The following is a 23,744-nucleotide window of genomic DNA, read 5'->3' on the forward strand; positions in this document are numbered from 1 at the left end:
GGCGACACGGCGGCAGAGGTTGATGTCATCACCATGACGCTTCGAGCAAGAGGAATTCTATAAATAAAAATGGATCTCCTGCTTGGATCGTGGCTCATCTGCATCAAATCATGCACTTTTCTGACAAACGCTTCATAAAATTTAAAAACAAAAATTTAACACGGAATATACAGTGGGAGTACATTAGTGATAAATACTCGAGAGAAAAAAAAGCAAAAGTTTTTAATCTTACATTTTATTCACATCCAAGAAACATGTTCCCTTAGACCATCAGCGTACAGAACACTTGAATGTCACACAAATGCTGACATACAGCTAAGAAAGTCACTCCTGAGGTCAAGAAAATGGTGCAGCACAAGATTGTGAGCATGAACATTTCAATGTCCCATTTTTGCTTAATATATTCAGAGAACAATAATTACACTTTGTCCAAGAGAATTCAACACTTGTATTCAAGTATCACACATGACCGAGGAAATAAGGACCACTCTGCTTGCTGGTCAGGATCATAACGACACCATTTCATCAGGACTTTCAGCTTCCATGCACAGTCACCCAGTCCCGTCTGAAAGGAATCAGTCTTTGACATCTGCATCGTCATGTTGCATCTTTGCTGACCTTGAAAACAAATTCAAGAATCAGACTCAGTTTTTGAGCTGCTCACAATACAGCAAATACTGATGAAGTATCCCTCAAACGTGCTGAGGATGTGTGCAGGTCAGGCCGAACACAAAGGTGTTTCATCTGCAGAAATGTTCACATTCAAAGAAAGAGCTGCCATGTATAGAATCCAGTCATTCCCTTTAAAGCTTTTCAGATTGGCGATGTTCTTTATTCCCAATTCGACAACCACTAATTATTATCTGATACATCTGTTCTTTAACAACTCTTTTTAATACCATCTTATGTTTACTCCTATAATACTCCAATGACCAGAGAACTTTGCCGCACCTCATTACATATATTGACGTGCCTTTCCATCATGGTTGAAATGAAATGCTACAAACCAAAGACTTGAGGTTTTATGAGATTAAAGTTAAATGGAAAATGCTTTATAACATTTTAGAACAACAGTTTCAATTCAATGATGTGATGTGTGAAAAAAAATCAACTCCCTTGAACCAAATATATTGGTGATGTGGTGTTATTTTTCATTTCAATGAAATAATTCTCTCTCCTTATGATTCTCGCTGCTCTTCAGGTGTAAACCTAGAAACAGTTACTGAACTGATCGTAATGATGAGATTAGCGTCGGCGGGAGTAGCTCCTATCTCTGCTGTTGCTGCGCCTCCTGTATCGTCGACTGTAATGACTGTGACTTTTACTGCTGCCCCTGGAGGAGCCTCTGCTGTGTCTGCTGTGACCGTACCAGTGGCTCCTCCCTTTGCTGTGACTCCTGCTCAGACTCCTGTCCTGGCTGGAGCTGGTACTCCTGCTGCAATGGCTGTGGCTGCGCCTCCTCCTGTCATGGTGACTGCAGCTCCTTCTGTGACGACTTGAGCTCCTTCTGCGGTGGCTGGGGCTCCTTCTCCTCCTGCTGTAGTTGTGGGCGCTCCGCCCCCTCCCCTGGCTACAGGAGCGTCTCTCTCTGTGGGACCGATCACGGTCCCTTACCTGATTCTTACTTTGCCTGCTCCTCATTTCCATTTCCTTTCTCCCCTCCCGGTTCTTCTTCCTGTCCTCCCCTCCTTCCCTTCTGTCCTCTCCTGCTCTGTTCTTTCCTAAAACCTGAGTGTGCACACTAGATTTGGCCACCTGCTCCTCATTATTCAGGACATTAACCAGACCCAGGACCCCCAACATCATGTTGCTGCAGCCGGGATCCGACGCCTCCTCACTCGCTACAAGGCCAGCTCGATCCTGTGGGCCCGGAGATCTGGTGGTTTTGTCGCTGCTCTTCTTCAACATGTTACAGAGCAGTTTCTCCCTCAACTCCTTCTCTCGGCGCTGGAGCTCCAGAGCGCGCTCCTTCTCCACCTCGACCCTCCGGAGCGCCTCCTCCTGCTTGCGTCGACAGGCCTCCAGCTGATGAAGACGAGCCAATTCCTCCATCTGTCGGGACCGCTCTAGTCTCTCTTGTTCCTCTTGTTCTGCTTTTTCTTTCTCCTGTTGCTTCTGCTTCCAGGCCTGGAGAGGAGGTAGAAACATATTGGAAAAGACACAATGAAACTGAAAGAAGTGCTATCCAAATTTAGTTCACTCATTCAGGGAGTTGTGTAGCTCTAACCAACTCCATATAACCACAAAATAGTTAGTGTCATAGATTTAATACAGGTAACAGGCTCGGACAGGATTTACTTAATGGTTGTACTCCTGTGAGTAAACAGCTTAAAGGCTTTTATTTAAAGCTAAAACCACCAACAATCCAAATTTGAATGTGTACCAGTTGTAGTTATAGTCTTGGAGCAGTTTGTGATATATTAAAATCAGGTAAATTAGTGTTTAGACTTTTAAAGGGGTAAACAAGCTACATACCTTGGCTCTGGCTAGCAGCTCAGCAATGAGCCGTATGGATTCCAGGTTGCGCTGAGCCAACAGCAGCCTCCTCTCCTCCATGGCGATCTTCATCTGAAGCTTCTTCTGCTCCTCCTCCTGCTGTCGCCTCACCTTCTTCAAGTTCTTTCTCTCTTCTTTCTCTCGCAACTTTTGTTCTCGCTTTCGTATCCTCTCTTCTTTTCTCCTTTCCTTCTCCTCCTGTTCCTGGACTTTCTTGTTCCTGATCCAAAGGCAATTGTCATTCAGAAACATCTATTTTTATAGGTAACTTTCTCAGTTACATAAATCAGTCACATAACTTTGTATGAGAAGAATAAAGAGATCAAACAATGTCTCCTGCAGGCCCCTCTGTTAATATTTATTCAACAGTGAAAAATGTATTTAAAAAAACACATTCAACTGTGAGAATAGGGCACATCGACCAGTACTCACCTTTAGATGAATGAATCGAGCAAGTATACAAATATTAAGGTGGATAAAATCATTTATTTTATGTACCGTTTTTCCAACAATATTGCTTTTATCTCCTTTCTTTTCTATAAAATATTAAAGCAGCGGTTCACTGCTATTCCTGCTCTGATTTAGTTATACGCCTCTTCCTCACCCATTGCAGCAACCTCTTCATTTCATCTATCATCCTTTGTAATCTATCTTTACCTCTCATCCTCCTTTCGCCGCTCCTCCTCTTCCTTCTCCCGTCGTTTCTGCTCTTCTCTCTGCCTCTCCAGCTCCTGTAACTTCAGCCTCTCCAAGCTTCTCCTCTTCATAGAAGACTCACTCAGATGCTTGCTAGTGTCAAAGGTCACCTGAAAACACACAAACACACACACAGGCTTAAAAGACAAGCTTTCGTGTTATAATAGTATATTATAACATGAAAATATAATAACATCCTGAAAAACTGTTGGGATGTTTGTGTCCCCACGATGTTTCATCATTACTAATACGTTACTTTGTATAAAGGTGTATTATGGTAATGTCAGTCTATCTATTTACTCAGAAAGTGGAGAGCTGAATAAATTCTGACATTCCTAACAAACAGGCACTATAACACTCCTTCTAGTAAAGATGGAAGCAAATTTCTAATGCTGAAATGTTTATATATTCTGATTAATTCATTACAACAAATTATCTTGTTTTAAACTGATCAGAAAGCTCACATAAAATATCTTATTTTATTCTTCATTTCTTTTATTCAGGCCTGAATCCGTCTAAATTAAGATTTCACACCGGAGCTTTACTCTGTAACTTAGGAGACCTGTCCCAGACACATTCTTATTAGCTCAGACAAAGCTTTAATTCTCATTCCACTAAAAGGTCTTAAAGCTGCTGTGTGACTCTGAGTAACACAGTGTAATTGACAAAATCTGCCAAGCTGCAACTTCACAGCTTTAGGAAATCACCAGTGGGCTCATACACAAAATTCAAACATGCAGATCTATGATATTAGTGGTCAGTGGTGTTAATGAGAAAAATAAATTGGACACGGGAGAGCTTCAGAAGGTGTATCAGTCAGTTTTATGTCTTGACCAGTTACTACATTGCAACATTAGAACCTATAATAATTAGGTCATGGGTAAACTCTCTCATCTGTGTTCAGGTGTCGTCTCCCTCCCCCTACCTTTCTGGTAAAATGTTACCATAGGAACCACTGCAAAGAGGCATTTAGGGACCAAGAATGGAGACAGGTGGACTGATTAATTCTGTCTTCACTGTCAGTTCTGGACAGTGGCTTCCAGAACAGAAAGAAATCTGCTTTCATGAAAAAATAGTCAATTTAAACAACACCTCTGAACTGTGAACTGTAATCCAACACAAAGTTCCATTTCAATTATACAGATATTCTTTTCTGTATTTTGTAGTGTGACTCTGAGTCTCACATGTCGAGCCACTGATATGACACAGTTCACTTAAGCTACACAGCCAATCATGACATTGACCCCCAGATACAACAAAGCCCTGTGCAGGTGTGCATGTGTGATCAAGGCATTCGCACCTGGGAACCTGTTCTTACTGTTTTGAAAACCACAAGTCTCTAGTAAAGGTGAAAGATTTATGCCATTTGGTGGCATGGTGGCGCAGTGAGTAGCACTGTCGCCTCACAACACGGTGGTTCCGGATACGAGTCCCGCTCGTGCGGAGTTCACAATGCACTCCCCGTGTCTGCGTGGGTTCTCTCCGAGTTTTCCGGCTTCCTCCCACCTCAAAAAACATATGCTTCAGGTTGATTGGCCAGTCCCAAATTGCCCGTAGGAGTGAGTGTGTGTGATCGTGGTTGTTTGTCTGTGTGTGTGGCTATGCAGCGCACTGGCGTCATGCCCAGAGTGTCCCCCGCCTCACGCCCTATGCCAGCTGAGATAGGCTCCAGCTCCAGCTCCAGTGACCGGGTACAGCGGATGAAGCAGCATAAAATGAATGAAAAAAAGTCTGTAGTACCTTGATGTTGCAAGCCACCGCTTTCCCATCTTCTCCTTTCAGCATCAGCTTCATACTACGTAGGGTGTCCATTGCCTTGGTGAAACCGCAGTACTCCTGGTACTGCACATAAGCGTCAAAGTTGAGATGACCCCCAAAACTGAAAGTGTTGAAGTTCTTGTCAGACATCTCTTCTCGGTATGGGTCCAGCATGGGAATGTCAACATTTCGCACCTAAAATTAAAAAGTGACAGTTTTCAATACAGGTAGTTCTCAACTTATTCTGATTTATTGTACAGTAATATATGTGCTTTTAATGGTTTTCTAGTAATGTTATGATTCCAATATTTGTGGCGAACAAATTCCAGTGAAATGACGTAAACTTGATTAGTTTTATGTGTGAATTTTTTAAAAACAACTTATACTGGAGAAGGACTTAATTTGAAACGACCTGTACATCTATATTATTTTATTATGTATTGTTTGATGTCCTGTAATTGTTCCTGATAAGTCTCAGGAGATTATGACTAGTCATGGTATTTAAAAAACCTCAAAGTGCGATTGACTTACAAACAATTCGACTTACAACTTTTTGGAATGAATTGTGTTTGTATATTGAGGACTACCTGCACTAAACAATGTTAGTTTGGTTAAATTTTGTCAGTGATGTGACAATATGATAAACGTTTAATGGCAGCTTGAAATATTTAGGGTTTATATGCCACAGTTTTATATGACATCAACCAGCAATTCCGCTTATTACACTCGGTACTGTAAGAATCACTTTAAAAAATGTATCTAAACAAACAAAAAAATAATTTATATTGTACACCAAAACAAAAATATTGCTTGGAAACATCCTTGATGGTACTTTATATCTGGCAAAAAATAGTTGTGTCAGAATATTTGTTTTCAGATTACAGTAGTTTCCTAATAGGAAAGAACAAAAAGATTGACCACCTTGCCAAACGTCTGGAATACAACATGAAGGACCTCTTCTGAGGGCCTGTCTGGGAACTGGCTGTCCTTCTGACTAAACCAACGACAAGGAAGTCCTTCCAGGTGGATGGTGTCAGGCCTCTCTCCTGGTAGAGTTTCATTCATGTCCTTGGCATCACGGAAAAACGAGTCCCAGTCATGACGTGTAGGAAAATCCAACTTATTTTCAACAGCCCGGACCTGAGGAGTTTGGAGAGAGATATCAGTTGATGTTCCCTCTGTTGCCTCTTAATCTAGTACAAGTAGATAAAACTAATGCAGTTGTTAGCATTGCAAGAAATCAAGTTTTATATAAAGTTTTTATTTTGACTATTTTGCAGTTGTTTTGTTTCATGAGGTGTTTTTACAAGTTATTGTACCAGTCAAGGCAGGACCAAACACAGATACTGCAAAAAATAATATAACTAATTTTCACAGAGGGAGCTGATGTTTACCAAAATGTTTGCCTTACCTTGAGTACATCAGTAAACCCACTAAGTTTGATTGTCTTCCCATCCAGACGGCTCAACAGGTTCTTGACTACTGTCTTGTTTTCCACCTCTCCCTCAAAGCGGATGAAATCCATGGTGCTCTTTGAAATACGCAGGGCAGAAAACTGCTCTGGAACTACCATGGCCTTTACTCTCTCCATAACTTCCCAGTTGGAGATGCTCTTCCCAGGGAGCTTGAGCTGGGGCAGAGCAACACTGATAGTCATTTTTGCAATGGGCTTGAGGTACAAGTTGTACTCAGACGAAAGGCACACAGCCTCTGTGGTGTCATGAACAATGGTTGTCATGGTTACAGTCCAGAGGGGAAGCTGCAGGACAGAAAGATAGCAAGTTACACAGTTAACACATCTTAGAATTTTTCTCAGTCAAAGTGCATCAGATGTGATGCTTTCAGACCAATCGCTATATTTATATTCCATTCAATAGTTTGATGATGTTGCCCTGATGAGAAGACACTGGTTTCATGCAAAACATGCAACACACACAAAATGTTGGCTAAATGTCAGTCAGAAGTTAGCTTCAGATTCTAATCTACTTAGTCCATATTGTAATAATAATAACAATAATTATAATAATGAATTAGATTAATAAAGCGCTTTTCTGGACACTCAAAAACGCTTTACATTGGATGCATTATTCATTCACTCCTCAGTAACACTTGGTGATGGTAGACTACGTGTGTAGCCACAGCTGCCCTGGGGCAGATTGACCGAGGCGTGGCTGCCAATCTGCGCCTAAGGCCCCTCCGACCACCACTGGAACAATCACACACACTCACACACCAGCGAGTGCGCCACTGGAGGCAAGGAGGGTAAAGTGTCTAGCCTGAGGACAACGACAAATGACTCGGAGGGAGCGGGAATCGAACCGCCGACCTTAAATCATTGGAGGACCCGCTCTACCACTGAGCCACGGTCGCCCCATATTCATGAGCATACAGTATTTGTTTCGACCACAGCTTACGGTCTGTTTAAGTACTTAACATTGATGATATCATTATATAAGACTAATTTCAACCCAAGAAAACTGTTTTGTTGCTAATCCGTTTTAATGATTGTATGCTAGCTAACATGTAAACGCAGTGAGCCAGACTTCATTTACCGCTAGCTGGTTGGTAATAAAGTTTAGCTAGCGTTAAAACCAGTTACGAGACTAACTCGACGATAGTTTACTAAAGCAACTAACGCCAATGGTAAACTAATGGACAAACGTAGGCCTATACGCGTACGATGTTTTTGTAACCAGCAACAACTGGCGTTACTATCGCTACCGTTGAACTTCAAGCTAACGTTGATTAGCATAGAGTCCTGTAAACTCTAGTTTTCAGTCATGCTTCAAGGACTTTAATTAAAATAGAGCAGAGCCACAGATTGTTGAACGTCACCTACCTAACTGCAGTTAGCTTCCCGGTGCAAAATCAGCAACACACTTATTTTACGGTTTGATAACGAGAAAATACTGGAGTTGTCGAATGAAACAGGCTCATCTCAATGCCTGCTACTTCCGCATACGTTCAACTTTGACCTTATGTGAAAGAAACGATGCTCTACTAGGTAGTGACACCATGTGGTGGATGTTTACATTGCCTTAAAAAAGGCACCCGTACAAATTTGAGGTGTGTGTGTGTGTGTGTGTGTGTGTGCGTGTGCGTGTGTGTGTGTATGTGTGTGTGTGTGTGTGGGTGTGGGTGTGGTTGTGTGTGCGTGTGTGTATTCATTCATTCATTCATTTTTTCAAGATGTCTAAGGCATTATTTTAAAATGCATTACAGCAAAGCCAAGACTCTTATTTCCATACTTTGCTTGAGGATACTCTCCATACCTTTATGATACACTTGTAATGATTTTATATTTTTATTTACATAATTTTTGAAGGACCATGCCCCAAAGACATGTTTCCGTGACCAAACAGCCTGACTTTGGGGTGTTACTAATCAACTTGTGCAAATCCAAAGTATAGGCTAAAAGGAATTATTATAGAATAGAATAGAATAGTATAGTATAATGTAGTATAGTATAGTATAGTATAGTATAGTATAGTATAGTATAGTATAGTATAGTATACTATAGTATAGTATAGTATAGTATAGTATAGTATAGTATAGAATAGAATGCCTTTAATGTTATTATACACAAGTGTATAACGAAATTCTTCGACAACTCTCTGTGCAAGGGTTCAAGTATAAAGTAACTATAAATACAAAACAAAAAAACCAAAAACAAAACATGGGTCCAAAAAGAAAAATAGTAAGAGGAAAAAGTAACAGGATAAATCTCGATTGTCAACATCAAAACATTTTGATGAACATCTAATTGATTAAAGTTGTAATTAATTATATAATTTTATAGAAATCTACTTCGAATTCCTTGCAAAATGGTCTTATCTGTTTAACTGATTAACTAAAACAAATCTCCCTTAAATTAACTTTGATTAGTGCAGCAAAAACAAAAACCTCTAAAAGAAAGGCCTTTTTAAATTCACTGTTGGGCATAAGCCAAACAAACTAGTTGAAAATGTTTATTGACAACAGTAACATGGCTATTTGGGACATCTTACATTTGTCACATGCTGGACAGTTATTGGTCACTGTTGGTGGCAATTAAACTCTTTGAATGTCATCATTGCAGCACTAACTGTTTGGGAAGAGAGGGAGAGATGTGGATAGATTGGACATGGATTAGTCTGACAACAGAGGCCTCGGGCAAAAAAGTTGGCACAGTTTCCCTGAAAAGAGATGGCACAGGAATTTACATAATAGGCATTACTCCATTCATTTTGTATGTAGGTCAGTAGCTGCAGTCACACAAACCTCTCTCACATTCATTCAGCAGCCATCAAAGAGACTGCCTGAGGCAAAAGTCTCATAGTCTTCTGGTCCAGTAAGGTTTCATCCTGTCTCTGACCGATGTAATTCTTGTTTGCCCAAAAGTTGGGAGCTATAACAGCCGTCACAGACACACCAAAAAAACCTGACTTGGACTGAAGAGCATATGTTTTTCACTAGAAATACACTTGTGATTGTAATGGCCGAATACATGTAATCCTGCATTTGTGTGGCTGATTTGTCTGGTGGAGTAGAAGAAAGCAAGAACATCAGTGCAACAAGATGAGTGTTAAAGCTGTGGTTATCTGTCCAAGCCCAGGCAGACTCACTCAAAATGCCCTCACATATGACGGATTGTGAACAGAATTGAATTTATTCAAAATTTCCATTTCTTCTTCTCTGTGACATGCTCAGGGGAACCGACTCGACTGCATGTCTCACAGGCAGGAACAGCAGCAAAACTCATTAAAAAAGTTTGACCTGAACTTGAGTCCTCTAGATTTGGCTTGTGATTCACAATTGAATTAATCTCATCTTTGCAACAATGAAAACACACACACAGACACACAAACACAAATTACACAAAGAAAATACACAACAACTGGATATAATCCTGTTGGACGCAGTGATACATGGGCAGCTTGTGGTTCGTAAATTGTGCATTTACTGTTAATGCAGGAACAGATCTTGTGAAAGTCATCAGATCACTGATTATTCAGCACCACCAGTCAAGGATAATAACGCTGGACTGGTGAATAAAAAATGCTGACTCAAGTCAAGTTTTGATTTGTTTGTGCTCGACTTTCAGTATTCATGAATTTATAGATGTTGCTTCTCTGATTCAAATGTGTTTAATCCACACTGATTCTTATAATCTGTTTTCTGCTTGAAACAGTTAATACCATAAAGTTACATGAAGACCCTCTTGTGCAAAACATTATTGCTTTATTTCATATTCAAGAATGAGGCATGAGGAGAAAGATGACAGTGGCTCAGCAACAGTGTTCACATTATAACTTCACACTAAACAATGATTTTACAGATTATAACATCTCTGAATTTACATTTGTTGTCCATATGCTTCTGAAAAAGTGACATCATGGTTGGTTTATGCAACAATTTCTGCATCAGAAGAGTCGAAACTACAAATACATGAAGCCCTAAAATTTGAGTACAAACGCTACAAAATACTGAGAGAACATTCAAGAAATCTAGGGTGTGTCATTAATCCAATAAGAATAAAATGTAGTAAGATTCACATATTTGGGAGAACAGTCAAAAAGTCAGTGTGGTCCTAGGTTAAACAAACAGCTTATTCTGGTCTGAATTCTTCACTATTCACATACGATTGCAGGCTTGGTTAATAAACTGATGGCATGAAAAGTTAGGTCAACGCAACAGATAATTAATTAACTGTAAATGTGGTCCAGACTGATTCATTGTGGACATGTCTGTCAAAATCTGTGCTGTTTAAATTGCAACTATTTATATTGGCAAATTAGCAATGCAGCATAGAATGAATGCAGATCTTTGAGGTATATTGTAGTAAAAACCTCAATAACTAAATCAAATTTTTTTGTTCTTTCAGCTGTGAACAGCTTCTAACAGATCTTGATCAACAGATTTGACAGAATGACATCCTCCAACCTTTACTCTATAGATACTTCGTAAAGATTTAGGGATCTAAAGACAATGTCGGCTTATTAATATGAAATAAGAACAATAAAAACTTACGTGTTTTTAGTTAGAGCAGCTGCCTCTCATATTCAAAAACCATCTTTTAAAGTGACGAGTGGTTAGAAGACTGAACACAACAAAATCTGCTACTTCAAAGAAGATTCAATGAAATAATAGAAATGTATTTAAAAATCATAAACATCTAATCAAAGGAAAAATAGATCTATGAATATATTACTTTAATCTCCAAAAAAACCCAAGCTTTTGGTCAGCTGTGTGAAATCAAACTGCAGTGTTAAATTCAAATCTTTCACCGCTGTGAGTCAAACCTAAAGTGAAAACTTGATACAACACTATTTGTTGCTTTTGCTATTGTGCATACGTTGTTCTAGTGACAGATTAAAGTAAGAACACCAGGTGTAGTACTTGCAATCTGCCCTAAAAGATTTTGTAAGAAGCATTACAAAATAGTATTATAAAATAAAAAGCAGTGGTTTGATTTGAACTCAATGAGTTGTCATGGCAAACAAAATGCTACATGAACTGTGATCAACAACAGCCTAACAACTGCAACCGGAAAAAAAAACAAGTTAGTTTTGTAGACAAACATTCACTAATGTATTATTAATATAAAATACTATGATAAAACTTTGACAGACATTATATGCTAGGGTGTGTCCTTTGAGTTTGGTCATAGAAATGCCTGAACTGGCAAACTCGAACCTCTATTGTAATTCAAACTGGTTTGTACGTGCGTGTCGATGGCTCAGATCAACTTCATCCAAACAGGTTGGACAGTGGTCGGGTTCGCAGAGGACTGCTGGTTATCTCCCCACTTCTTCCCACCTCTGCAGGATCCCTGAAGGAGGCGCTGTGGATGATCTGCGCTCGGTGGCGTCCTCGATGCAGCCGTGCGTTCAGCCGGCTCAGGGACGTCTTCCTTTCCATCCCCACCTTGGTCTTTCTGCTCGCAGCCGCATCCTCTGCTGCCTCGGCGGGAGGGTTCAGGCGCCGCAGCGGGTTCAGATTGCCAGGGAGGACTCTGGGAAAGCGCCAGCCACGCCCTCCACTGCTGTTGCAGTTGGCGTTTTCACTGTCAGACTCAGTTCCTGGTGAGACGACCAGTCCCTCCTCCTGGAGGTCAGCAGCCAGTGGCGGGGGCAGGTACTGGATGGCCCGCCTCCCACCATAGTCTCGAGCATCTGGGTCCGCCTCCCAGTCAGACAGCAACACACGAACCACCTGTCATTCACAGCACATGAAGAAACAATGACATTAAGATTCCTCCACCGTAAGTCTGGAAAGTAGTTTATTTCCCTCAGCAGTCTAGTTTTGTCTGTATCAGCTCACGGTTCACGGAATGCATCCATTTAAAGTTTGATACGGAAGTATTATTCATTGGTGGCTGTCCATTGCACAACCTAGTGCACATTTATTATGCTGTGTGCAGGAATTTCTTCAGAAATGTTATTTCATTGAAATTTCAGGGGTTCTTTTCACCACCTGACCAGAGACAAAATGCGAACATTTGTGTTTCAGGCTAACCGTGACTACTTATCTATTTTTTTCTCTGTTGATCAAGGAGTTTACCAGCTTAATTTGGTATAAACTTTTCATCAAAAACTTAATGTTAGTGATTACATACGAGTTGCATTCATTGCTATTACAACTAAAACAGTTGGCTGAGAGAAAAAGTTTGTCTTATTGGAATGGTTTGTACACTCTTGCCTAAAAATAAAAAAAATTCAAAGACTACAGACAAGCAATCAACTGTCAGGAGATGAAAGTGAAACTCACTTACATCATTTCTGATACAAATTTGTTACTGTACAGTCAAGCTCAAAAATCAGACTGTATCTTTTCTTTTTTTTCTTTTTCTTTTTACAAATGGTATCTGATGCCATTCTGCTTCTTGGGAAAGGAATCCCTTACCTGACGCTCTTCCTGACGTTTGTTACTTTGGCTTCCTCCCTTGAAGGGTTTTGATGGGGGAGCAATGGCATGCAGTAGACATAAAATGCTTTCTAAGATTAAAATGATTGATTAAAATCAATGATTGCTATTTCTGTCCTTTAGTGAAACATTCCTTGTTGTCTGAAGATCTCAATGATCGCAAGAAACTCAATTTGAAAAGATCAGGGTTTTATATTTAAAAAAAAAAGACTAATTTTGTGTAAAACACTTGACCACTTCATTTAATGATTCTACCTGGAGGCAAACAGAGTGAATATAATTATCTGTCGCTTCAGTGAGCAGGAGCAAAAACATGACACCACACTACCGACACCATGCACCGTACCTGAGTGTGTCCATGCATGGCTGCCAGGTGTAGCGGAGTGTAACCAGCACTTGATCTCACATTCACATTCACAGGTATAGAGTTCTCCTTGGCGAAGGCCAGCAGCCGGGAAAGCAGTTCAGCTTTCCCCTGCTTGGCCGCCCAGTGGAGGCAGGTAAAGCCCGTCACAAAGTCTTTCTTGGCCACTAGGCCAGGCTCCACATTGAGCAGGGGCTGCAGGCTTTCCCAAAGGCCATCTGAGGCACACAGCATCCACTCGTGTTCCAGCGGGTCTAGGGTCACCGAAGCACAGTCCTCATCAGTGGTGGCAGACAGGAGTGATGTCGAATCTCCATCGCTCTTCACCGAGTCCCGGAGGCGTGAACCACGGTTGATGAGAGACCGCCGAACCTGTAAATAACAGAACACATGATGAAAAAAAGCTGGATCTCGCCATATAATAAAGAAGCTGTCTCACCAAGGAATGTTTAATGGTGATATAAATATAACTAGTAGTGCTTTGCCAATGTTCTTTTGATGCAAATCACACTCGAACTGTAAATAAAATTAAATATTTAATTCCACATTAAAAAAACATAAACACACAGTATATATATTGTCTTGATCAACTTCAGCCTTCATAAATATTATGGTAATATAGATTACACCACTGAAGAAAGCTGTGGAGTCACACATCATGAGTATTACATGCTGCCACACCCTAGATGATGTCTCTTATTATTCATTAAAGGTCACAGTCTTTACAGGGTCAAAACCCCCCCCTGTGACACCCCTGGTCTCAATGCATGTTTTAACTGTTATGTAAAGTTGTCATGAAAACAAAATTATAACTTTTAATAATTTGCAACTCAGATTAAAAAAAAAAAAAGTATCCTACCTGAGGAGAGCTACTCATCATCAGTTCTATGAAGTTCCTGCGACTCCCCTTGGGTGTGCTGATGTCTCCAACAGGGTCCAGTCCTTCCAAGGTGCTGTCCTCAGACAGACAGCTGACCAGCATGGCTCGCTGGGACCCCCTGGACACCCTACGAGCCCCTCTGATCTGCTGGCTCTGGCAGCCTGTGGGGGGGGCCTCAGGATCCTGCACCCTAATCACTGGGGCCGACTCTCGCCTCCTCCTCTCCCTCAGCTTCACCTCCCCTCCTCCTCCACCTGAGATAGAAGTCATTGTAGTGGTCTTGTTATTCTGGGAGGGGGCTACAGGTCGGTCGTTGTCATTGGGGGGTCCATCCAGGCTCACTGCCAATGAAGTGGATTCACCTGTGGAACAAATGGACATGAATTTCATGCATCCAGTATGAGACTGAGTGAGTTGTTTATACCGACTCCATAGTAACCTCTCCACTGAAATCCACACAGGTATGTCTGGGGATTACCTAGTGTCATCATCTTCACTTATTTATTTTATTTGTTGTTGTTTTTTTAAGAAAAATGTGATTATTAAAGGCACTGATCACTGGATTTTGACAACTTTCATTCAAACCATAGCAGTAGGTATTGTTGTAGTATTTCAGCAAGCAAATACAAAACAAAATACAGAGAAATCTAGTAAATAAGAAGACATAACATTTCTGATTACACAGACACGTATACATTAATTTACATTCATAATATCTAAACAAACATCCCACAGTGGAGTAGAACAAATCGGACACAGATCGTGTGTTCCTCACCTGGAGCGGCTGTGTTGTTGGCGTTGATGTGGTTGTTGTCTAACGCCTCCTGGATGTTACCATTGCATTCTGCGTAATCGTGGCCGCCCGTGTCCGCACGCATCACCGACCCCACGCAGTCGTCAGCATTTAAGCACACAAATTTCACCCCGTTTTCCACTTTCACAAAACCTACGCTGTCTACGACGCATTTCAGGACCTCATGATCCAAAGCCTCGTCCGACTTCTCATTTCCCCCACAAATTGATAGGAAATGATCGATCAGCTCCATCTGTTGGACCCTCCCTCCTCTCTTCACGAGGAACTCCTGCACGGCTTGCTCCGTGCACTGGAACGCCATCATGAACAAACACAGCGGACAGATGGCTCGAGTTGGTTAAGGAATAACGTTTCAAAATGACCCCATGGTCACGCTAGTGTCTTTCACTAAGATCGATGACAACGGATGACAGCATCTTCATTGCCTGGGTTCCTCTTATCCTCCGGTGGAAGTGTCGGGCCCTGGCAGGTAGGGGTCGCACGAACACGAAGTAACCATTCGCTCATGCTGCATTCAAATGCTCCTCGTAAATTTAGAGGTTTATAAATCTAATGTCGACAATGTTGTAAAATAACGCGGACTTTTAATGATTAGAAGCATAAGTTGGAACAAAAGAACAAATAATCTGCAGTAGATGATTTACTGATTTAAATTTTCAATAATTATCCACTGATCAAATGTTGTTGGTAAAAAAGCTAATAAACCCTTAAAATTTTCCAATTTTAAAATTCAAGTTATGTCTTTAAACTACTGTAACTCTTTCAAAAATACAAAATATAAGTCACATAAAAAAGCATTACATCATTTTGTATCCAACAGCTACACGGCAGTTGTTGGATACAAAATTCACTTATCCAGTTAAATATTTTACGACACTCCATGAAATGTCAGTGAAGCCGCTGGGAAAATTATTTTGCGTTGTACCATTATAGCAAATAGGGGAGTTATGTTTAACATTACAGGAAATTAACGTTTAATGGCAAGACTATCCCCTAAACTTTTATCCAGTGGCTGTAATAATTTCAAATATTTGAATTTAAGTTACAGACTTTTTTCGGAAGTGTTGCTATTTAAGCTTTAAGACATGTTTCTATGTTATAGTTTCCCCTTCATTCCTTCCTTATTTTGAGTAGTCTAGTCTGTCCAGTTGTCGACTTTGGAGCTATTGAGGCGGTCCCCTACTGGGTTCTGAAAAAGGGACTCTTTAGCTGGATACTTTTGTTTCATTATATCTGACACTATCTAGAATAGTATCTCTAGGCTACATCTATGGCTTCTTCGGATGTTGCTCGACAACCGGTCAGTACTTCCCTTTATTGTTACGTAGAAGTAGCCGTGCTATTCACAATTGAGCTGGGAGTGCCGGGGGTCTACCATTAAGTTAGCCGCTGATAACCTTAGCAGCGACTATAGCGACTTCTTTGTTTTTCGGTTTAATCAAAACTCCAATGTTCAAAAAACCAAACAGTGTCGATCACATAAGACATTTACCATTCACACCAATATATATTCAGAACTTCAAGCGCGGCCTCTCATTCAATATTTTCAACTTTTCAGGGAGAATGTATGACATCATTAACCAAAACATACCGCGCAGGGGGCGCTAGCTGCTAACACTACATTAACTTAAACATTTAGCTTTCAAAGTTCCCGAAATCTTTTAACATCGTGTTCTGTTTAGCAAACACTCCCTTGCCATTGTTGTAGATCATGCTTTACATGTATGTGGGTTGCGCATGTTATGTTTGATCTGCACCATTAAGTTCCTACAACTTTGAATGAAATAGGTAGATGTTGCTTAAACATGCAGTACACCTATGCTTAGATGGGAACTAAAACCCTTATTTTTTATGGTTGAGTTTAGGACAGTCGTTAATTCATAAACAATATTACAAATATTTATCAATGACAAGGTAGAAACTGGTTCATTTGAGTCATTATTATTGTTCACCTGTTTAAAAGCATGTGATTTTGTGGGGGTGGAGGAAAATTGGCAGGTAAGTTAAGTATTTTTCATAGGCGATACTCTTATTTTTGTTACCAAAATAATCTTGTTCGCCTACAGGATCATTTTGTTATTTAAAGAGGAAGTTGCTTTTTGTACTACACGTATACATATGTGTGATTTTTTTTGTTTTTTCCCTTCAGGATAAAGGAGCACGGCCTTTGTCTCTTGCTGGCCATGTGGGCTTTGACAGCCTTCCGGATCAGCTGGTCAATAAGTCCATCTGTCAGGGCTTCTGCTTCAATATCCTCTGCATTGGTATCAGTTTACACAGTTTTGCTGAAACACAGACACACACTGAATACTAATGTCATCATGACGTGTTCACACCCTTTTTTTTTAATGTGACCGCCTTGGGTTATTGCCACGTTGTAACATTATAGCTCCTGTCATCTGTAACATTGTGATCTCAGTGGTAGTACTACACACTCATAATGGTTATCTAAAAATGAGTTGAGACTTCAGAGGACTGGTGTGATGAGAATGATTCTGCTGGTTCAAACCCATCAACTAGTCAGGAAATGTGTTCCTTATCAGCTGTCATCTCTGAATCTCTGAACAATTTCCTGAATTCATATATTACTCCAGTGAAGCTGAAGTGTGAATTTGAAGCTTGCTGTTGGCCTACTCCTAGAAAATTTAGCTTCAGGGGAATTTCTTTCAAAGATGTTTCTTCTTGCAATGCCAGTATATGGGTCTCTAAGGTTCAAAGATAAGATGTTATGTTCTTCTGACTTTAGGTGAAACTGGTATTGGCAAGTCTACCCTTATGGACACTCTGTTCAATACCAACTTTGAGAACTTTGAGTCATCCCACTTCGAGCCTCAGGTTAAGCTGCGGGCTCAAACCTATGATCTGCAGGAAAGTAACGTCAGACTGCGCCTGACTGTGGTCAATACCGTGGGCTTTGGAGACCAGATGAACAAACAAGAGAGGTGAGAGGAGGAGAGTGTTTATGTGTGTGTTTTTGACCGTATGTCCAAGTGACGTTTAAGAAACTCAAAACTCACATTTCTAATGATCACTGTGTGTCTGTTCTGCAGCTATCAGCCAGTGGTGGACTACATTGACAGACAGTTTGAAAGTTATCTGCAGGAGGAACTGAAAATCAAGCGTTCCCTCCACAACTACCATGACTCTCGAGTCCATGCCTGCCTTTACTTCATATCTCCCTCAGGCCATTCACTCAAATCCCTGGACTTGGTCACTATGAAGAAGCTCGACAGCAAGGTACTGTGGATGTGAGTCAGTATGTGTATGAGTTGAAATACTCTATATATGTATTGATTTGTCAGTGCATCAAATGGTTTTTAAATGTTTCTAAAATTATACAGTGTAATATATATATTCAACGTACATTCCTTTAAGTTATTAATAGCAGACCTAGCTACTGTTAAAAACAACAACAACATTATTATAGCAAAGGTTATCATTGAAGGATATATGTTAACAGTTATAAAATATTTTGACAGAAACTAGAATGGATGCATTACAGGCTACCCTGTCCTACAGAAAGCTTGTCTCACCTTAAGAAGAGCAGGCATAAATTACTTGAGCAAAGTTGTTGAACTGTTACCCAAATCAGCCTGTGGGATAAAGACATTTGTAGAAATGTAAACCTTCTCTAGAGTTAGATTTTACCACGTGTTCGGAGAGATGATGATGCATTGATCTGAAATGTATTTTCAGTTCTTGGCTTGACTTCTGTTGATATTTTAAAATAGCTCTGTTAGATCTTTTGCAGTCCTAAGAAGCTTGGCTTTAAATCTGTTTATATGTGCAAAGAATTTTTTGTGTGTGTGTTGGTAGGAGAACGAGGGACACTGAGGAATCAGATGTGAACATTACATTAGAGCTGATTATCAACTGATTTGCATGTGATAATGAGAAGTGCTGAATTGGAAAATATGCTGTGGTTGTTTCTAAATTTTCTTTTAGATTTTTTTTGTGTGTGTTTGTTTCTGACTATCGGGAGAGTTTCTCTGTCCAACTGGCAAAATCGCCTGCCCTCCCTTTTGAAGTGGTCAGAAACTTTCCCATGCTCTCTGTAGTGACTGTGTTTTTTTTTGCATTTGTGTGAGTTTGCTGCTCTGGAGTGTCAGGAACCCTGGATTTGTGTGTGAATGGAGTAGAGAAAGCAGAGGAATGTTGTAATCACCTCACGCACAAACACTTGGGCTGTCCTTTTGTGCCACTGTACAGATACACTGGGGGAAGCCATTTGTTGAATATGCAGCTCTGGTGGGGAGACATTCAGTCACTCAGACAGCTGTTGGAACAGATCTCCTAGCATTGTTTTGTGTTCTCTGCTGGGATCGGTGTGTATGTTCTCTGGGTACACGGGTGTGTGTTCTGGCCCTGAGGCTTCTCCGTAGTGACATTAACTCATTCCAAGCCTCTCTTTTGGACAACTAATGACAGACAGACAGGCAGTAAAGGAATGCTCCCGCATACCCGCAACTTGGAGTGCTGAGTTGGTTGTTGGGCAGAAATAGCATCACTAAACCCAGTATATATACATGTCACACATAGCTAAAAGCTGTTTTCAAAAGTATTTAAAAAACAAATACTTTTTGGATTGCATTGGTGGTATCGTTCCAGAGGGAGACTGATGGATGCCTTTGTAATGTGTCTGCATGTGACTTCATGGCTTACTGATCAGCGAGATTAACTTGGTTTAAATTGTACCAGATGTTAGTGGCATCTGGACAAGCTTTACTTAAAATGAGGGAAGTTACTCTTAACAAATTGCTGGCATTCATGAATTGTCCAAAGAAAATACTGTCTTGAAGTACCAAGCCAATTTCAGTGAATGTGATGCCGAAATAGATCACAATATCACAGCTTTCAATATTGATTCTTGCTGAAATTAAAAACCTGAAAGCAGTCTAAAAATAAGCATAAAAAATAAACAATTGTTTATTAAAAATGAACATGAGGTGAAAGTTTGAAATAACAATTGTTGTGAAGTCATATCTTCTATGCTACTTGAAAATGTGACGAGACATAATGAGTGCTTCCTGTCCTTATTGTTTTACAACAATAAACCACAGTTATTTGCTAGCCATGGAATGTGATGTGTGACTACCTTGTTTTGTAATTTCTACATTATTAATAGGATAATGTCAGATGCCTGAAGGCACCAATGGACTAGAATAAAATCACATGTGATGTGTTTATCTTTTATCATCTACTCAATCATTTTCTCAAAAAGGAAGAAAAAGTTTGTCATAGAGGAGGGTTAAAATCTGTTTCACTTCTTACCAGGGGTCTCATTTATTTAGAGAAAACTTTATACCTGATTTGAGAGGAAATAGAGTAAACGACGTGGTCCTGCTGATCTGTTATTTTTAATTTTGCAACATTTTAATCGGGCTGGTCTGCTCTCACTTTAGAAAAAAATGTTTTAGCCGATCAGTTATTATCCATTTTTATTGTAAAATTGGTTGCTAATATTTGTAGCTACTATATAATATTTGATGAAGAATCTGTTAATTTGCAAATGCAGATGAAGGTGTGTCCCATCTCGCTGTAGGTAAACATCATCCCAGTGATTGCAAAAGCCGACACCATCAGCAAGACCGAGCTGCACAAGTTCAAGATCAAAATCATGAGTGAACTGGTCAGCAATGGAGTCCAGATCTACCAGTTCCCCCTGGATGATGAGACGGTGGCTAAGGTCAACACCACCATGAACGTAAGGAAACTCACACAAGTGCAACACACACGTCAGGGTGTCCAGGTTGCGTCAAGTCCAACCAGCGGTTAATAGTCAATTAAAACATCTAGAGAATATCTACAAACTGCAAAAAAATGTACACGTCAATTTTTTAATGTGCATTTTCAAATTTTGAAATTATTTTGGTTCCATTTCCATGGACACATGTTGTCATTGTTCATCATCTACATAACATTTCCAAAACTAGTAACTCTGGGCTCACCAAAGGAGTGGAGTATGTGTCTTATACTGATATATTGGTTGTACATTATTTCAGGTGATACTGAAGATGCTTTTGTGTGTAGTTACTATGATTCCTGCCATGTCATAAGTAAATGTTTTTGCAGGGTCATTTGCCTTTTGCTGTAGTCGGCAGCACAGAGGAAGTGTGTGTTGGTAATAAGATGGTGAAGGCTCGTCAATACCCCTGGGGTGTCGTACAAGGTAAGATTGTCTTTTTTGTGGGCTTGTACTGACAAAGACTTTGATGCTAATTGCAGGGACGATTCACTAATGGTCGACTTCACTTCATTGATTTATTTGTCTTTTAATATCTGCATTTTTCCAACTTACAGTAATGATGGCAGGTAGAAATGAGCCTTCGGTTGAAGCAGCTCCGTGTTATAATAATGCACTTTGAAATCATTTAGAATATTCGCTGTCACTATTATTGTGATTACTGTGGCTGTCAGTAAGGATTTTCTTCTGGTCTAAATACTTTATCAGAACATTTTCGAGCCTGATATTGAATCTTTTGGAGGAGAGTAATAAGACTTAAATGGAAATTTACATTATTAATATCATCTGGATGGCTAACTCTTTTGTTTGCCTCATATCTACTGATGCGTGTGTCAGTGGAGAATGAGAATCACTGTGACTTTGTGAAGCTGAGGGAGATGCTGATCTGTGTTAACATGGAGGACCTGAGAGAACAGACTCACACTCGCCACTACGAGCTGTACAGACGCTGCAAACTGGAGGAGATGGGATTTAAAGACACGGGTCCAGAGTGTAAACCCGTCAGGTGAGCTGCAAAACCATCAACATTTATATGCTTGTTGTGTATAATTGACAAGTCTGATTGTGTGTGTGTGTGTGTGCAGCTTGCAGCAGACCTATGAGGCCAAGCGTCAGGAATTCTTGGTGGAGCTGCAGAAGCGAGAGGATGAAATGAGGCAAATGTTTGTGCAGAGGGTGAAGGAGAAGGAGTCTGAGCTAAAAGAGGCTGAGAGAGAGGTGTGTGGCTGCAGGAACACCGAGTCAGCAAAAGGCCACCTCTTTGTGCACATTGTCTCCAGGGATGAGAGTTGCTGATTTAACAGCAGCTTGGCTTTCTTTCCATTTCTTCCTTAAAGCAAAACCAACTGAAGATGGTCTTTTTGGTGTACTTGGTATAATTTTTACAATCTTGTTTTTGTTTTCCTTTTATTTTGTCATTCAAAAGTAGAAATGCATTTTTACTCCCTGTGAGATCCAATTATTTTAAAATTTAGATTTGGTGCGACAGTAAAACTACATTATGAGGAAGGTAATTGTGTTTTTTTGTAGTCATTTTAATCTGATGTACAAAACTGCTCTGATTGTGTTGTAGCTGCAAAGTCGCTTCGAGCAGCTGAAGCGCCTCCACGGAGACGAGAAAGCAGCTCTGGAGGAAAAGAAGAGGATGTTGGAGGAGGACCAAAGTTCCTTCAGCAAGAGACGAGCTGCTGCTCAGCTCCTGCAGGCCCAGAACCTCACCGCCAATGGCAAGAAGGACAAGGACCGCAAGAAGTAAGCTTGTCTCTACAACTGCAGCACTGACACGTGTTAATTTGTTGATTTGATAGAATTGTTGAATTTCAACTTGTGAAACATCCTCTTGTTCCAGCTCTGGTTTCATGTAAAGAGGGATCTGAAGTATACTCCAGTATGACCAGCACTGCCCAGTGACATCCTTCCCAGCAGGTCACAAACACCAAAAAGGAAACCCAACACAGACCAGCAAAGCACACAGTGCTTATGATTTTGTGACAAACTATAATGACTGTATTAGAGATTTTTGTGTACACTTTCTTCAATGTTATTTTTTAATCTTTTTGTGTTTTATATCTCATGTGTAATGTTTTATATTTATCCTTTCATTTTGACACAAAACGTTTATTTTTCATATATTTTCATAACCTGGGGGACATTGAGGGTGTTGACCCTCAAGCCTCCTCCTCCCGCGATACTCTACATTCAACAAAGACTGGTACAAACCATCAATTGGTGACTGTCTGCCAGGTGTTTAGCTCATGTTAACTCTGATGCGAACATGGTCAAACGTCTAATCTGCTTTGAATTGATTATAAAGCTCTTTTCACTGTCATGCAATCCATGTTGCAGAATCCATATCGGAAAAGGGTTCATTTCTAAAGACTCTAGTGCATTTGTGACATTATAATAGAAACCAGCAGCATCCACATTGTTTCTCCTGTTCTTTAAAGGGAAAGCGTCTTTAATAAGTTTTAACTTCTGCCCATTTATTTTTTGGGAGGGTGAGGCTGAGACTCTGTTTAGGATTACTCTAGGTACATCTACTGCGTACATTTATATACAATGTGTTCTACTTGCTCCCTTATTCATTTCCTACGGACACAAAAAGTCTGACTGAGGAGCGCTGACATGTCGAGTCGCTGTTAGTCGAGGGATTGCAGATGCGTTTGTAACTGTTTTTATTGTTTCTTGCTCACTTCTCTCAGAAGTCATAATAAGATGGGTTCACGTCTCAAAGCATTTACAACAGTGGAGTGAAGCAGGCCACTAGTTCTGTTTCCCATTAGAGTGTGATCAAAACATCTTTTCCTCACAAACGCTGACACTTGATTATTATACTAAGAGCTTACTTTGTATTGGTGCCTTATATGTGAGAAGCGTATTTTGAGACACACGATGCCTGTTGGAGAAACACTTGTCAAAGACAATTTTGTACGACACTTGTATTTAAGGACTAAACAGTGTTATCTGGGAGTTTCTTTTCATTCTGAATACATCATGTATTTTTGACATTGTCCTCTCTGCTTGTCTGTTTTTGAGTCTCATTAGTCTTTTTAAGTGTCATGTTATATCAAATGAGAGAAAAAGTGGA

The 23,744-nt window shown here is 40.2% G+C and overlaps 3 protein-coding genes across 4 annotated transcripts; 1 reads left to right on the forward strand and 2 right to left on the reverse strand.

The window, feature by feature from the left end:
• Window positions 1-234: 234 nt before the first annotated feature.
• Window positions 235-7,908, reverse strand: akap17a (A kinase (PRKA) anchor protein 17A). 2 transcript variants are annotated; one of them, XM_068329249.1, is made up of 8 exons: window positions 7,790-7,908; window positions 6,362-6,709; window positions 5,872-6,090; window positions 4,933-5,145; window positions 3,154-3,302; window positions 2,476-2,716; window positions 1,370-2,127; window positions 235-618 (listed from the first exon to the last, which is right to left on the reverse strand). In XM_068329249.1, exons 2-8 carry the CDS (start codon window positions 6,686-6,688, stop codon window positions 576-578), a joined length of 1,950 nt encoding a protein of 649 aa, XP_068185350.1. In that variant the 5' UTR covers window positions 6,689-6,709; window positions 7,790-7,908; the 3' UTR covers window positions 235-575. The 2 variants fall into 2 exon arrangements, with proteins under 2 accessions (XP_068185350.1, XP_068185349.1); XM_068329248.1 differs by having other exon boundaries at window positions 235-2,127.
• Window positions 7,909-10,198: 2,290 nt separating this feature from the next.
• On the reverse strand, window positions 10,199-15,367 carry sowahca (sosondowah ankyrin repeat domain family Ca). Its single transcript, XM_068329737.1, has 4 exons — window positions 14,875-15,367; window positions 14,079-14,461; window positions 13,202-13,591; window positions 10,199-12,144 (listed from the first exon to the last, which is right to left on the reverse strand). The coding sequence occupies exons 1-4, from the start codon at window positions 15,215-15,217 to the stop codon at window positions 11,680-11,682; spliced, it is 1,581 nt and encodes a 526-aa protein (XP_068185838.1). The 5' UTR covers window positions 15,218-15,367; the 3' UTR covers window positions 10,199-11,679.
• Window positions 15,368-16,071: 704 nt separating this feature from the next.
• On the forward strand, window positions 16,072-23,669 carry septin10 (septin 10). The gene is made up of 10 exons (XM_068329705.1): window positions 16,072-16,213; window positions 17,063-17,177; window positions 17,660-17,855; window positions 17,964-18,150; window positions 20,456-20,617; window positions 20,986-21,082; window positions 21,494-21,662; window positions 21,742-21,874; window positions 22,230-22,408; window positions 22,506-23,669. The coding sequence occupies exons 1-10, from the start codon at window positions 16,184-16,186 to the stop codon at window positions 22,519-22,521; spliced, it is 1,284 nt and encodes a 427-aa protein (XP_068185806.1). The 5' UTR covers window positions 16,072-16,183; the 3' UTR covers window positions 22,522-23,669.
• Window positions 23,670-23,744: the final 75 nt, after the last annotated feature.

This window comes from Antennarius striatus, chromosome 12 (genome assembly GCF_040054535.1).
Source record: "Antennarius striatus isolate MH-2024 chromosome 12, ASM4005453v1, whole genome shotgun sequence".
In the NCBI taxonomy this organism is placed as follows: Eukaryota; Metazoa; Chordata; class Actinopteri; order Lophiiformes; family Antennariidae; genus Antennarius; species Antennarius striatus.

Bases quoted from the DNA above. Each gene is read 5' to 3' on its own strand.
- akap17a (XM_068329248.1), bottom strand. From the start codon at position 6,688: ATGACAACCATTGTTCATGACACCACAGAGGCTGTGTGCCTTTCGTCT. The intron at 5,146-5,871 runs GTGGTCAATCTT...TTTTAATTTTAG, and splicing joins TATTCCAGACGTTTGGCAAG to GTGCGAAATGTTGACATTCC. The intron at 2,717-3,153 runs GTAAAGATAGAT...CCTTTGGATCAG, and splicing joins CGGCGAAAGGAGGATGAGAG to GAACAAGAAAGTCCAGGAAC.
- septin10 (XM_068329705.1), top strand. From the start codon at position 16,184: ATGGCTTCTTCGGATGTTGCTCGACAACCG. The intron at 17,178-17,659 runs GTATCAGTTTAC...TTCTGACTTTAG, and splicing joins CTTCAATATCCTCTGCATTG to GTGAAACTGGTATTGGCAAG. The intron at 21,663-21,741 runs GTGAGCTGCAAA...GTGTGTGTGCAG, and splicing joins CCAGAGTGTAAACCCGTCAG to CTTGCAGCAGACCTATGAGG.
- sowahca (XM_068329737.1), bottom strand. From the start codon at position 15,217: ATGATGGCGTTCCAGTGCACGGAGCAAGCCGTGCAGGAGTTCCTCGTG. The intron at 14,462-14,874 runs GTGAGGAACACA...TTTGTTCCACAG, and splicing joins CAACAACACAGCCGCTCCAG to GTGAATCCACTTCATTGGCA. The intron at 12,145-13,201 runs GTACGGTGCATG...TGTGAATGACAG, and splicing joins CCATGCATGGACACACTCAG to GTGGTTCGTGTGTTGCTGTC.